Here is a 16443-nt window from a genome sequence, read left to right on the forward strand (position 1 = left end):
TGAGTTTCTTTCTCACCATGCGCTTTTCCTGTTCTCTGCCCACTATAGACTGGGAGGCCCCTGCGGACCCGGTAGCCCCAGTAATAGTGATCGCCCCAAGGAACACAACGGCAGTGGCAGGGGTGAGCGAGGCCACGCTGGAGTGTGTCGCTAATGCACGGTGAGTGAAGCATTAGAGCAACGCTCTGTCCTTCATGTCCATCCTAACCCATTTGCTTTAGGTGAGCAACAGACGCTCAGAACAAGCCATTTCTAGCCCATTAAATCTCATACAGTATAGACATTCCTTATATTATAACCTCTTAAAAGTACTGGATAAAGTTTTTGAACTTTAATCTGACAAACTTACTTTAAAGTAAAACCCATATGTTTTCCATAAGAATCAAGAGATATATAGCTTCTTAATGGCCGGTTGTTGTTACTGTAGTTCAGCTTTTACCTCTGCTCTTTTCTCTCTCATTTTCTTTCCACTTCTTGCTTTCTTCTTTCTTTTTCTCTCTCTAGGCCTGTGGACAAGCTGAGTTTAGTGTGGAGGAGGAACGGTGTGGAGGTGGCCAGTGGCCTGGGCTCTTTTGGTCGCCGCCTGACCATCGTTAACCCCACGAGTGCAGACACGGGACTGTACATGTGCGAGGCCTCACTGCTTGACAGCAGCGTCAAGACAGCCGAGGCCAGAGCTTACCTCTCTATTATAGGTACTGTATAACAACCCTGTTTTTTCCAGTCCTTAGCAAAGCCTTGAGCTCTCCACTATTACACAATAGCTTTAAGGCAAGAGGGGTGAGGCAAACCTGCTTTCTCTGTATGTTTTTTTACAACGAAGGGATGTTTAAAAGACTTGGAGGAAAGTGCTCTCTGCCACTTCACCATCCTTGACCTTACAGTTGGCTAATGACAGATAAAATAAAGTAACATTGACCCTCGCACCTACAGGAAGCGCCACACTCTGACTCATTGACAATCTTGTACACTGCCTGGCTAAAAAGTCGCCGTTTCAGAAAGGTCAAATTATTGGGATGCATCAAGCAAAGAAAAAAACTAAGAAAGTTTGAAATTACTGGAATTAGTCCAAGAGCCCTTCAACATGTTATCAGAACCTGGACGGTGAGCTGTGTGACGGTGATACGGTCAACATACAGTAGGAAAACCACTTGTTAGTGAGACTCATCAGAAAAAAGTCTTCAGTTTGCTAGGGAGCATAAAGATCGAACTTTGGAGCGATAGAGAAAGGTCATGTGACCTTATGAGTCCAGCTTGAACCTATTATATTATAGTGTCCACTGTACAAGCCTCTGGAGACAGTGTTATGATCTGGGGTTGATCAGTCACTCAGGTCTAGACTCAGGAACGTTATGGGGCAATAAAATGAAGTCAGCTGACCACCTGAATGTACTGAATCACCAGAGTATCACATCATGTGACTAGTTTTTCTTCTTCCCTGATCGAACGGACATATTCCAGGACTCGCGGTTCTGGGAGGATGAGGAATCATTTTCACACATGAGCTGGACACCATATTGTGTGTTATAATCAAGGCTAAAGGTTATTGAATGAAATCCTGGAGTGTGCAGTGTTTTTGGCCAGGCAGTATAATAAAGTATTGTGCAAAAAAGTGGAGAGGGAAAAGAGAAGCTGCTAAGCGCTGATGCTCTGCATGGTGGATTGCTTATCCTTTATCTACTTCCTAACCTTTATCTATCCAGTTTCATATGAAAGAGTTAACACACTTCATTATCCACACTTCGTAGGCCCGCAGGAGGGTGAGTCAGAGAGATTGAGGTGGCTTGAGATGATGAATGTGGCCTGTCACTGTGACATCCCTCATAAGTCTGGTGCTCAGTGACTGTTTGCATGGTTGTCATGCAAGATGCAAGATCCCTAAATATGCATTTATTCATCTACTTATAGATGTAAAAGTCCACTTCAGCACTCTGCCATCAGAGCAAGTGACATGGTGGGGCTTCACACCAGGAATGCACTCAGAAAGAGTGTCCCTTAAGCCTAGAGCTTTATAAAAGCAACAGTCCTCCAGGGCTAGATATCCATTAGGGTTTTAAAAAGACTCAAAGAACTTAAAAGGATAAAAAAAAAAAGGAAGGGAAAAAAAACTTTTGATTTTTATTTCTGCAGAGATGCAGATCTAATTAACATCAGAGTGGCCAAGTTTACGGAATACAGCAGAGCTTAGGAAGCATATTTTGGGATGGCAGAGACATGGCTTAGAGTAGCAGCTGGAGTGCCTTCATTTAAAAGGAAGCTTGCTGTTTAGTTATTGCTGTGACTTTTACTCCATAAAGTGTCTCAACATTTTTCTCTGAATCTTTAAAAAAATTATATTTACTGTAAATCTCCTTAAAAGCAGAGTTAAGCTAAATGCATGCTGACTACATGGCTGTAAGATATCATGTTCTACAGATAACTACAGTGTATTACAACTCTATAGTGGATAAGCAGAAAACTTCTAAAGATAAGCTTTTCTTGAAATAAAGAAGTAATTGAAGTAGTTGAACCTTACCCCAATCAATATTCATATCTAATATGCACTTACTTCTATTAAATTTTCTTTCATCTATATTTTACCTGTTAAATCTATACATTACTAAGTAAATCTGCTTATTTTACAGTGATTCTAGTCACTGCTTGCACTGCGAGTTTACAGCTCACTGCGTTACCACGTCTCATTTATATCAATTCATCTATCTTATTAGGGGTGGTCAAGTGATGAGACTCTTAGCCACAGTAAAACATTTAAAAGGCACAAACATTTTTAAAAAGCCTGTACACCCATGAATAACGATCCCGGTCGAGGTGGCTCGGAGCTCGCTTCAGTTATTCCCGTGAACATTCATCGGGTGGGACGTCTGATCCCTGATCTTTAATAATCACTCACTAAAACCACTTGCATGTTACAGGAACTCGGCTGGCCGTTATCGCCACATCCTCAGTACAGTCCTGACCTCACTCCAAGACGTTTCCACTATAGAAAAGCTATTAAAGGAGTTCCTGGGAGGCCGGCGTTTCAGACAGTCCGATTGTAGCGCTGGCGTACTGAGAAAACGTTTTACCTTGATAGTGTCCAAGCACTATGCACTTATCACTGTGAAACACTAGGATAAGTGCATTAGTGTATCAGGGGATTATATAGATAAATAAAGGTTCTGATATTCTGCACAATCAATCAAAAGTCCTGGTAAACTGATCTAAAATGTGACCAAGCTAGCTGGAAAATGTCAACTACATGCATGGTATGGCCCATTTTGAAGAGGTCATGGCTGTAACCCACATATTACTGCATTCTATCTGTATTGAGTTCACTGGTTGCTGTCATAGTTTTAATTTAATGGTTTTGAGTTCTTTGAAGTCTAATGTTTGGATTGGAAAGACCTAAAGGCTACTGCGAGAATGTTTTCTTGAACCCCATTAAACAGGTGTTCATACCTTAAAACACAGCACCTACTGTACAGTATACTGCCTTTAATTTCCATATTTAATAAAAAGGTTGATGCATACATACAGTACAAATTGTATATAAATATTAACTATGTCTGTATAAATCAATTTTTTTAAAGCCCTACATTTTAAGAAAGGAAGTGCAGATGGTTTTTACAGTTCTTCTTGGAATTTCTACTGAAAGGGAAAACCTGTGTTTAGGTTTTTACATAGAGCCCATAGTGACCCCTGTGTTGTTGTGATTGTACTGACTCCGTCTTTTCTTTTGGCAGAGGCTCCCTACTTTACAGCCGAGCCCAGGAGGAAGCTGATGGGACAAGTAGAGAAAAGCATGGATATCCCATGCCAAGCTCGAGGTCAGTACCGAAAAAGCAACTTTTATAGGAGTTTTAGTACGGTCGTTCACCTTACGTGTTCATGCAAAGACCCCGAGCTATCAGGAACCTCCATACAGGAACCTCATGCCAAGCATCCAGTGATCTGCAGTGAATTGAGTCCTGTGCAGCCAATATCTAACAGCATGTATTGATGGAGAACTGGAAAATTGTTAAGAGTGATTTATAAAATCGTTTATGGCTCTGAGAATGTCATTTGGAGTTGACCATTAGAGAAATGGTGGCCTTTTGGAGGAGTTGCGAAGTCATGATTAGCTGTGAGAGATGAGTAGTTGAGGGGAAAGGGCCAGTCCAGTTATCATTATGTTGAGGAAAAAAAATGGACCTTGGAAATGGTATTGGCTTTCTGCCAGAATTATTCTCCATTTTTTCCCCCACCAGTTTTCTAATAGCCTAAGAGTGGAAGGTCAGCCAATAGTCAGCGCCGTTCATACAGTATTTGTCAGTGTTGCATCCAGGTGTCACATTTCTACAGTTTCAGAGGTGATTGGGAAAAAATTATCCTGTCAACATCAAATGCCCTGAGAGAAATAAAGAGAATCAGCCAGGCCACGTTTAATTTAACAGAGCAGGAAGTAGAACCAAACCCCTGCTTTACTAACATCCTGCTGGAATATAAAGCATGTTGGCGGGTCAGGGTCGAGAAATGCTTTTCTTTACGAGCAGAAGCAGCAGTTTAGGGAAAATCTACATCTGGGTTTGTTGCATAGAGCCACAAAAGAAACTATTTTACTATTTTTTAGAGTTTATGCAATGTCTTTAGGCAGAGGCATGAGTAGGAGTACAGTACATACAAATATAGCACTCCTTCAAATATATTGGCACAGTTTTCAAAACTCCAGCTTTTTCATCTTTTAACACCATTAATAAAGCAACATTTCTCCAAGCATGATACCTTCTGGAAATTCTCAAGGACTTAAGTATCATCAGTTAATATAGATTTAAAAAAATGTTTTTTATTTATTTATCTTATTTCAAGACTGACTGAAACCCAATATTGATGATAAAGCTTAAATTGATATTGATTTGGAGTGCGCTTATTTATGGCATCAATCAAATGAAATTAGGAACAGGACTTTTAAATTGCTAAATTGACTACATACAGTATGAACATACTTTATCTAAAGATTTTGCAATTAATTTATCATTTCCCAAATTGAAAGCATTTCTGTCTTAGATTTATTTTGAACAGAACTTCGGCTTTTACATCTCAGGCAGGAAAATAAATGCTTCCAAGTTAGATTGTCGCAGTTTATCTGATGTCCTTCGATACCTGAATTTATGTGTTGTATGTTTATATTTTGCTTTTGTTTTTACAAAACGGATATGCAGTACAGTACAATACTGTGCAAAAGTGTTGAGCCAATCCTTGTTTCTTAATATTACATTAAATTTAATTAAATTAAATCAAAGAAATGTGAATAAATCCCGAAAATTGCCCAAAGATACAACATAAAACCTGCTTGTTTATATAACAGCCTCAGCAGCGACCTCATTTCCCCTCTCGTCTGTTCCAACCCCTCAGCATTCAGCATCAGCAGTAACTAATCACCACCTGATCATCTGTCATCATCTGCACCTGTTTCTCACTGGGTCAGGACTTAAGTTAGATGGATTTTTTTATGCTTGAGTGATTCTTAGGTCACTGTGTGACTTAACAAACACACTCCTCTGAATCTGGTCTGGTACAGAGACTGGAGTGGACATGAGATGTCTAGACAACTCTTCCTCAAGACTATATTAAAATACGAGAAGGTTTAGCACTTTGTGAGCAAATTAGTAATAGTTTTAGAATTTTTAAATATGGAAAAAACTAAGAAAGTAAATGTTCAGTATATGTGTTACTCGAGTTTCTGCATTATTTTTAGGTCCCTATTTAAATGCAAGCTAATTAGTGATATTGACCAATTGCTTTGTATGTGCATCGGGGGCAGTGGAGGTCCAGGCAGCTGAGGCTCTGGTTGCTGGTCAGAGGGTCATTGGATTGAACCCTGCCACCACCAAGTTGCCACTGCTGGGCAAGCCCCTTTAACCCAATGCCCAAATAGAATGCCAAGCTTGCAGGGCATCATCAGTGCCAGTCTCCAAACCTGGAAAAATGTCTGGGTTGCGGCAGGAAGGGCATCTGCCATAAAACCTGCGCCAGTAAATACCCCAAAAATGGGTAAAAAGTAGGCTGATTGTTGTTTTTAAATTTGTCCCTAAGCAACCTAACTCCTCCAGATAGCTACAGTATGGCCGTGAAGTCACAGGTCATTACGACTAATCATCAGATGCAATGCCAGTTAATAGGGGAAGAAGAAATAACTGCTTTTAACATTTTCCTCATGTCTAATCTTCTCCACTGTTCAGACAACACTCCAAAGGATTCGATCTAAAATAGATCATCATGTTTTGCACAAACTTGTGGATATTCTACTCATCGGTAAATTGTTATATTCAATTAGAAGAGACTACAAAATAGATTTTTGTTTTTTATTACTGCCCACAGACTCTTCACCACTGTATGTAATAACCCATAAACATTAAGTTTCCCTAATAAACTCACAAAGTGACAATTAGAAAGCAAACACTTCATCAGTTCACAAATGGCAGTGTAAAACTAAATAAGTTACACAGTCCAGTGACTTTCTCTTAAAGTACACTGGAGCTGATACGAGTGCTGAATTTCTCCCGACAGCTCTTTCAGGGTACTTAAAGCATCCCTCGAGAGCGCTTCTCAAGCTGCTAGAATAATTCTTAGAAGTCTCAAAGTTGAAGCGATCTCAGGCTTGTGTCTGATCATCTCATTTCCACTTGATATTCTTTTCTACATCTTATGTAGCAGAAGTTCCCATCACAGGAACCTCAAGGACTCTTAACCAGTCCACATTTTTGTGCCAACTTCCAAAATGCATGAGCCAGGTTTTTAGCATTCTGCAGCTATTCATTAGCAGGCGACTGGCATGAATGTTCTGAACACAAGGCCTGAGCTTGTGTAGCTTTTTCAATGTTAGTTAAATAAAGTATAATAAAGTATTTTACTTGTCACACAAGTGGTGTAATTCTCCGAAAGATGGACAGTGTGTGTGTAAATGTATAACCATAATTTAAATCCTGGCAAAGGCACTCATAAATTAGGTCCAAATTCTGACCCGGGGAAGTATATCAGAGGATCTGCTCCGAGCAACACCAATTTTTTATATTATACATCTGTAGCATGCATGCTTTTATGTACACTGATCAGCCATAACATTAAAATCCAAAACATTATGACCAGTATTGCGTGGTTTCCCTTTGTGCCACCTGCGCAGCTCCGGACCCTCAGGGCGCGTCTTCACAAGACCTCTGGGTGTCTGATACCAGGACATTGGTTAAACATTGGTTGTGGATTAAACCTGTTTGTCTGGTGCATTCTATGGATTCTTAGTCGGATTGGAATTTGGGGAGTTTGGAGGCCAAGCATGTGGCAGGTTGTCGTGCACAGCTACAGGGTTTCGATACCTTTCTATCATGGCCAGAATTAGTGCTAGAATAGCTTTTCTGTGGGATCAGACCAGATGAACTGGCCTTTGGTTCCCAAAGGCATAAATGAGCCTTGGGTGCCCATGACCAGTTTACTGGTACATCATTGATAATCAGTGTTATTCATTTCACCTGCTGGTGGTTTTAGTGTGGCTGATTAGTGTAAATGATCTACTTAGAGGGGGCTCATCTAGAAAGGAAAGCGGTTTTGCAGGCATTTTAAGGATTTTTCTTTTATATTTCATTTGCTCACATTAATATGATTTTTTTTTTAAATCATCAAGGGAACTGTTTAAAGATGAACAAAGAAGTATATATTCATAGCATTTCAGAATATTAACTTCAAAGCAGGTATCTGATTTGTCAAAAAGGCATGGAAGAGTGACTCACTGGTGCAAAACAAATTATAATCACTCCAAGCTGATATCTTATTTATAGCCAATCATTAATGATTAAGCATTAAAAGGTATCTGGTGCCAGTCACTCGTGTTAGTTGCCTATAAATGGCTTTGCAAGCCAGGAATTTTATATTAAGCAACCAATTTTTATTAAATACTGGTACCACTGTAAATTACAAGTAAATACAACATGTTCTTGTCTTGTGTGTGCGAGTAGGTCAGAATATCTTGACCTAACATGTTTGTTACACTCCACTCCCCTACACTCCAGTGTATCTTATAAACCAGTCCATACTATTGACTATCTCTGGCCTTTTAACCCTCAGGTGTGCCCATGCCCAAGCTGGAGTGGTATAAGGATGCAGTCCCGCTCAGCAAGCTGAACAACCCACGCTATAAGGTCATCTCCAGCATGGGACTGCAGATCAGGAAAGTGCAGCCTGACGACGCGGGGATCTTCCAGTGCTTCGCCAGGAATGCAGCTGGAGAGATGCAGGTCCACACCTATCTAGATGTGACAAGTGAGTTAGAAGCCAAGCGAGAGAAATTTGTATTCCGGGTATGCCAAGTGTTAGGAAAGCGCAGTTCTGTCTGGCTGTAATTACTGGCTCGCGGACACAGCGGAAGCATAATAAAAGGCATTATGTATGACGGACTGAAGAGAACTCGCTCCCTATGCTTTAACATTTCGCAGTCAGGAATACGTTTCTGCTAATGTAAAACCGAATGCTTTTTGCTCGCCAGTTAGGAAATTGAAGCGTTTCCCTGTGGAAAGAGCCTGGCTGGTGCTGATTACTTCATAATGTTTGCTGTGTCCAGGCTAGCCTGCGTGTGTTGCTATAAGGGTGTCTCGGAGAAACACTCCGATCATGGCCGATAATTACTCTACTGCTGCACGATAACACTGGCTGGGGGGTGATAATGATTTTTCTTCATAAGTTGACCTTTAGACCTTCTGATTACTCCGTTTCATTGTGACGTCAGACTGGGCAAATGACACTTTTATTTATATTGAATATAATTTTTATTGTACACTATATATATATATATATATATATATATATATATATATATATATATATAATGTATGTATATACAGTGCCTGTGGTGGTTAGCACTGTGCTAACCTCGGGTCGAGTTTGCATGTTCTCCCCCGTGCATGGTGGGATACCTCTATGTTCTCCGGTTTCCTCCCACAGTCCAAAGACATGCAGATTAGGATAATTGGTGTTCCAATTGGGGTGGTTAAATGACAATCAGGTCGAGCTGGTCACTCAAACCCTTAAGTACCTGCCATAGAAATGTTGGATATAATTTCAGGGTGGGGAGTATTCATCGCCCAGTTTAGATGTACAAAAATACTAAATACCAAAATTATATACTGTATATAATCACATTTTAAAATTAAATGTTTACATTCAGATTTAAAGAATTATATCACTTGTTGCAGACTCTCACTTGCTACAGTACATAACCGGAGTCTCGTGTCTCGAATCCAAATTATAGCTTGCCATTCTCTAATGTGAGACAATATAGAAAGAAAAAAAAATCTCAAGCAATTTATCTTGAGTGGGCGGCAGATCAGGTATTGACATCTGGATGCTGCTTCTGTCTTGCTGTAGTGAGCGTATATATCTTGACCCTCATATTGACCGCTGGTTCAATAAAAGCCATTTAAAGCCTCCTCCTAGGTGTATTGTTCCTGTATAGATCTGATTCATGCCAAAGTGATCAAGGGCAAGAACAGTGAATGAATACCGACCGGCATGCACTGTAAATATTCAGCTCACAATCTAGAGAGAAAGAGAGAGAGAGTGCAAACTGCTGTTCTAGTGTGCCGGCAAAGCCATTAAGCAAAAGAACATGACCGTTCTCTATAACACTGCCTGAAGGAGCGTGTAATATTGTGTGAGAAATTCAATGACCACACGAGCTGGGGAAAAAAAGAGCTAATACTACGCTACGTAATGTTCATCTGCACAAAAAATATGGCTGGTATATATTCAGGAGCAGTGTATGTTTTTAAAATATGTAAATATGACTTCAGGGTCATTTAGAAATGTTCTTTTTCAAGCTTTTACCTCATCAATCTTTATGGAGTTACGCTGAAAGGGTTGAGGGGCAACTAGCCTTTTAGCCACCGTGCAAATTGAGCTGTAATGGGGTTTATTTTTTCGCATCTTGGGTCCAAATTGATATGCCAAAAAAAAAAAAATTCAATTTAGAATCCAAATAATCTTGTTTTCTCTTTAATCAGGGACAGGCACAACCAACCCCAGTGGATAGACCTATTTATTTCAACATCCCTGCCTATGATAAAATAACCTAGCAACGCTTCCATTATGGCCGTCCAATCAGGAGAGCTTAATTGGATTTACCCTGCTTGTTTACTGTTTCTGATTTGTAACACAGATTTGCTGAAGAAGTAGGGAAAAACACACCAAAAAAAAAAGATAAAAGTAGGAATAGAAATGGGTTTTAATTCAATTTCCTGTTGTTTGCTCTCTTGTAATGATTTTTTTTTTTTTTTTACATTCACACATTTGTTTGGATATGTGAGCTGCATTAAGCCGAGAAGCTTAAAGAGAATTCTGGCAGCTCGGCTACACCTGTGTTTGTGTTTCTGTGGATTCTGCAGGTTTGGCTCCATCATTCACTGATCCACCAGTGAACATCAATGTGACAGACGGCGCTGTGGCCTCCTTCATCTGTCAGGTCTCTGGTGCCCCGAAACCAGCCATTACCTGGAGGAAAGGTAATCATTAGCATATCATGTGACCACATGACTTTTACATACTGTATGGCATGAGTATTCAGCTTGATGCTGTGAAACCAGCAAAAAAGTTCCATTGGAAATCAGATAATTAGTTGAACAAATAGTTTTTTGTGGGTCATGTAACCTAAATCTGAATTCACCAGAGTGTGGTGGTGAACAGTCCTACACAGACAGCATTATGAAGAAACTGGGGCTACCATTGCCATGCTTCACTGTGACCATAGTGTAATCAGCATGATGCACAATTTTATGGTTTCCACCAAAAGCTTTGTTGCTTGGTTTTGGCCCGATTAGATCAGAGAGCTTCTGCATCTCCAGCATTGCTTTTAATAAATACAAACAGGATGTCCTGAGGTTCACCATTAGCGTTGTATATACTGTATATACTGTGTATATACTACCGTTTAAAAGTTTGGGGTCACTTGCAAATTTTCCTTCTTTTTGTGTAGTGATTTATTTTCTACATTCTACAACAATACTGAGGATTTCAAAACTATAAAATAACACATATGGAATTAGGTAATTGCGTAACAACAAGAAAAACAACAGTTAGTTGTTATTTTAAGACACAGGGGTCAGACTTTCTGTAATAGTTCTTGCAAGAACAGTATTGTCAAGTGCATTTGCAAAATCATGAAGGCCATCCCAGGAGGGCGAGACCAAAACCTACCTCTGCCGCAGGCAAGAAGTTCATTTAGAGTTATCAGCCTGAAAAATGACCAATTAACAGCACCTCAGATTAGAGGCGTTATGAAGTCTTTACAGAGCAGAAGTAGCAGAAACATCTCACCTTTAACTGTTCAAAGGAGATTAATGCATTTTTTTGGATGCCTTCAGCATTCCTTTACAATGTAGAAAGAAATAAAAATCAGGAACCATCATGGAGTTAGAAAGTGACCCCAAACTTCCCTGCTGGGTCTTAGTGCGCGTCTCTCACTGGTATAATTAACATCCGTGCCTGCGTGCGTAATTTGACACCGTGCCAGTTCACACTCTCTCTCTCTCTCTATCTCTCTCTCTTACCTTTAGTGTGTGTGTGTTTGTGAACCGGCACAGTGTCAAATTACGCGCGCACACATAACGACAGACCCAAAAATAGGAAAATTTCATTTGGTTTGCGAGTGTTTTGGAATACGAGCCCGCTTCCAGGACAAATTATGCTCGTAATACAAGGTCCACCCCATCCCCCTTGGCTCCAGGTTCTCTAAGCATCTCTATTTGTTTCCTCCAGATCATCCATTTTCCTTCCAGCTCCTGAAAACATCCCAGTACGTAGATCTGCTATGCTTAATTGTCCCAAATTGTGAATAATCGTCTTTGAACGTTGTTGCACCCTGTGATGGACTGGTGTTCCGTCCCTGGAACTGAAGATACCGAACAAATTGATGAATGTATGAGTGGTTGGATGAATCATGCTCCTGCTAAATACTGCACAGCTTGTCACCTATTTCATAAAAAGTTATTTATCACTTTTTAGCACTCTTTAGCTGAGAACGACAAATTGACAGCCCCAGTGCTGCACGTTTTTGTGTGTTCTGCAGAACTCTATTAAAAACGTCTTTGTTGCGGCTGATTGGCAATATAACAAAGATAATTTTTGTGAAAATGCACATTACAAATCTCTCTTTGTATCCCAGTACCGTTTCTGGCTTTTATTCATGAAGTCATTTCCATAGCCTTCCCAATTATATACACGGAGCTCTCCTAATGAGACAGGCTGAACTGAAGCATTTCCCCTGGGAAAACTTTAAGCGCGTAATAAAACATCAGGCACAACTAAACAGCCGCTCATGATACTTTGTTAATCCTTTGCGTCGACAAAGAAATGAGACACTGAATCGAACGCTGTGTGTTTGTGTGTGTGTGTGTGTTTGCGTGTGTGTGTGTGTGTGTCACAGATGCACAAATACTAGCCAGTGGCTCGGTTCAGATTCCACGCTTCACGCTCCTGGAGTCTGGGGGACTGCAGGTGCAGCCGGTGGCGCTGCAGGACGCCGGGACATACACCTGCTACGCCGCTAACAGCGAGGGAGCGATCAATGCCAGCTCTGAGCTTACTGTCTGGAGTAAGATCTTTGTTTTCTCATGCACACACACTCAGACGCACAGAGAGCTGCGGTGCACTTGCACAGAAAAAAATAAATCTGCTTCTTTTTTGCAGCATATTCACGACTAAAGAACAAAAGTATGAGTGTAGAAAGAGTAATAACCAGTGGGAGCCTTCCGTCTTAAGAGTAATTTCCCTGAGATTACATTTTACAAATGAACTCGAATGAAATCGCAGCTTACTATCCATTTTTTTTTTTTTTATCTTAAATCATATTATTCAGGAGTTGTTATGAATTATTCATTAACTACAGCGAAACTAATAGGAAAGGTATGGAGTTATGAGAGTTTGATGAATGTGTGGAGCTAAAGGCATTAATAAGGGTTTGATTGTCTTACATTAGTCTTGAGGTTATTCGGGACTGTTCGTGTTCTTTTCTATTAGGAATCAAATCTGTTTAAAAATGACATCACGCCGGCATACAGGGTCGCTCAGGTGAGGCAGAGGTGTGTGTTAAGCTGAAACTGACGGCCATGAGCATCTGATACATACTGTATATTTAGTCACTCACAAGCTTTAGGAAGTGTCTGGTTGCTTCTATAGAGAGCACATCTGGAATTTTGTTTTGTTTTACAACTGTGAATCCATATGACTATGAAAAAGGACAAAATTGAATTCTCATAATTCATCCTTTATTAAAACTGGAACAGAGACATAAAAAAAATAAAGACAAGAAATTGTTCAGGCAGAATTTAAAATGTTCAATATTCTGCATTATTTCTAAATCATTATTTAAAGGACGGGGAGGGGGTATCTCACAAAAAAGAGGTCATTTTAGAATATTCAGAAGGGTCTACAAAAAAAAACAAGGCCAATAAGTTTTTCCCCCTAATGTGACCTCATATCAGAAGAGCCTCTCTACCAGCCTGATGTCCAGCTCCACCCAACTCTTCTGTTCTTTCTCAGGGCGTGGCTTGGCAGTAGCTCATTTACATAGACACTAAAATGCCCCATTTGGAGGAAACAAAGGGAGTTTGATGGATGAAAAATTGCATTATCTGACCGGGATTCCTTCTGCAGCATTAACACACGCAGACTCTGCAGGACCTCTGAGACCTGTGTTTTGTTTCGCAAAAAGTAAAATATGAGACCTAAAAGACCCAATGAGACATAAAAATTTGTTGGTCATAGTGACCACGTTACCTCTTTTGTATGAAAGAGCAGATTTTCCTTGAGGCGTAACCCTTTTAATTAGGTGTATTTGGAGTTGGCAGGTGAACTGGGAGCTGTTGTCTGTAGGCTGCTCCGTAATCATCTCCCAGGACATGGAGAAGCCTACAGACATGACCACTCCAGCTCCCAGTTCACCTGCCAACCAGAAATACACCTGATTACTCACTCCACAGCTGAACTCAATCTCACTCACAGCCACTGGATCTCAGGAGGATTCTTCGACTCCTCCTGCTCCAGTCCTGTCCAGTTTATGACGTTTCCTGATCACATGACCCTAGCCCATTTAACGTTACTCATTTCGATTTGAAGTGTTTTTCTACGTTGCTTAAATGAAAGTTCTGTTGGACCTCCAGCTAGAGAAAAGCAGACACAAACCAAATACTAATAAATTCAGTAAAGTATTTAAATATTTTCCCAAAATTATATAGATTTTTTTTGTTTAATTCATTGCAAATTAAGTTATATTTAATTAAATGAAAAATGGATCATTAAATAAATAAATAATGAATTAAAAAACTGCATGTTTGCTAGTAGTGTCAGGAATATGAACTACATCAGAAACACTTTTAAACACTGACTGATTTGGCAAAATTTCACAGCATCCCTGTCCATAAAAGTTATTTTAAAAAAAAGTTGAAAGTTCTTAGTGTCACGCAAACATAATAATTCATATCAAATACCCTAGCTAGCTCTTTGGAGGGTTCTGTGTAACATTGTGCTACTAAAGTACCAGACTTTCCTGTGACAGTCAGTGAGACTAAACTGAGGCTAAAATGAGCCACCTGCTGTTGCGCTAACATACACAGAGACACTGTGAAATGTAAACACAACACAAAAAGGCTGGAGAAAACGAAATACTCTAAGATGTCTGTGTGAGGCTGACCGCTATAACACATTTTAGGTAAAATGTTGGCTCTGTGTCGTCTGTGTTAAAGGTCGCACCTACATTTCCGAGCCTCCTGTGGACCGTCGGGTCATCAAGGGGACGACGGCGGTTTTGGAGTGCGGCGCCATACACGACGCGCGCGTGCACGTAAGGTGGGTGGTGATGTCACGTTCTGGAGGCATGTGTGTGTTCAGAATCTGTTCCCGAGGCCAAGCTTGTCCCATCAATACAGAGGATAATGTTAATTAGAATTGCCAGCCCATGCGACGTTAAGTAGATTCAAAATGCAATCCGTTACGCTGTAAACCTAATTCAGCGCTAATATGCAGGAAATCGGTGTAATGAAGCACTCATGCGTTCCCTGCTCTTGTCCTCTCTTTATCCTAACGTTTCATTCTCTCCATCTCCCTCTTCCCTGCCCTCTGTCTTCACATTCTGACCCTTAATCTTCTGACTGGTTTTTATTGTTCTTCTGTGTCTATTTCTTTTTTTTCTCCTCTCTCTCTCTCTCACTCTTTCTTTCTTTGTTTTTCACTGTCTCACTTCTGTCCTTTTCTTCCCTCCACTCATCCACTGTATGTCTATCCTGTTGCCGTGCAGGTTTATGTGGATGAAGGGCGGCGAGGTGGTCAATCAGTCCAGAGGAGGACGGGTTAGCGTGCAGCAAGGCTCTCTGCACATCTCTCAGACCTGGTCGGGGGATATAGGCGATTACACATGCAATGTGATTTCGCTCGCCGGCAATGACTCCAAGACTGCACGCCTGGAAGTGATGTAAGCTCCAAACAAGTGCCATAGCTTCCTGTTTCTCTCCTGCTTGATGTTTGCCCATTTTTTATTTATATGTTGAATGATGTAGCAGCCTTTCAAATTATTATTTTCCATCTCAGCCCTTACCTTTCAAAAGGATTTTTTTTTCGTCAGGAACATCTGGGCTTGGTGAAGCTCATGATGACCAGGGCTCTCCACGGTGCAGCTCTCAAACTGTGGGCAGATGCCCACAAATCACAGTTGCCCACCACTAACAGATGCTCCAAATCTTTGTCCAAAAAATCGACCTGCAATATTCAGTACGATCTATGATTAAATAGAGTATGTTACAAAAAAATGCTTTGAAATAAAAAGTCATCGTCATAGCTTCATTTTAGAAAACAAGCACACACACACACACACACACACACACACACACACATACACACACACACATTTATCAAATTATATACTACAGTATGGGCAGTTTGGAAATGCCATTCAGACTAATCACAGTCCACAACCAAAAGACACACGATAGGTATATGGACTGAGGGAGGAGCTCGGAGTAGGAAATTCTGTAAATGCATCACAGAATATACAGTGAGGTGACAAGACAAAAACATTTTAAAGCTACTGTATACAAATGTATAAATTTGAAAAAAAAGTTTTTTTTTGTATACTGGAGCTTTGAAATGCCTTTAAAAAACAGTTTGTCTGCAAAATGAGATAAATCCTTAACAACATTTTTACCAAAAGAAGCAAGAAGGATTACAACCTGACAGAACATAGAGTATTGTGTGCATGGTGCATTTTGTTAGATTATGTAAGCGTGAAATTTTTATGTTTTAGCAAAATGCTGTAATTACACCCCCTACAGTTTTGTCACAATTGATCAATCAGCCCACAGTTTAAGTATGCAATTTAACATCAATAACATGTTAGTGTCAAAAATGTGGAAAACTGTAGTAAAATGTATCAAAACTGTTTTGATTGTGTTGTTG

General features: G+C 40.2%; 1 protein-coding gene across 2 annotated transcripts in view; it reads left to right on the plus strand.

Annotated features, from left to right (window-relative positions):
* sdk1a (sidekick cell adhesion molecule 1a) overlaps positions 1 to 16443 on the plus strand; it is a 259525-nt gene that overhangs the window by 173470 nt on the left and 69612 nt on the right. For both annotated transcript variants that reach the window (XM_053492399.1, XM_053492401.1), the window contains exons 6-13: positions 49 to 160; positions 505 to 695; positions 3723 to 3806; positions 8074 to 8268; positions 10386 to 10502; positions 12422 to 12589; positions 14739 to 14841; positions 15290 to 15463. In XM_053492399.1, coding sequence (XP_053348374.1) covers positions 49 to 160; positions 505 to 695; positions 3723 to 3806; positions 8074 to 8268; positions 10386 to 10502; positions 12422 to 12589; positions 14739 to 14841; positions 15290 to 15463 — 1144 coding nt within the window. The remainder of the gene's footprint in view (positions 1 to 48; positions 161 to 504; positions 696 to 3722; positions 3807 to 8073; positions 8269 to 10385; positions 10503 to 12421; positions 12590 to 14738; positions 14842 to 15289; positions 15464 to 16443) is intronic.

Source organism: Clarias gariepinus, chromosome 3 (assembly GCF_024256425.1).
Source record: "Clarias gariepinus isolate MV-2021 ecotype Netherlands chromosome 3, CGAR_prim_01v2, whole genome shotgun sequence".
NCBI lineage: Eukaryota > Metazoa > Chordata > Actinopteri > Siluriformes > Clariidae > Clarias > Clarias gariepinus.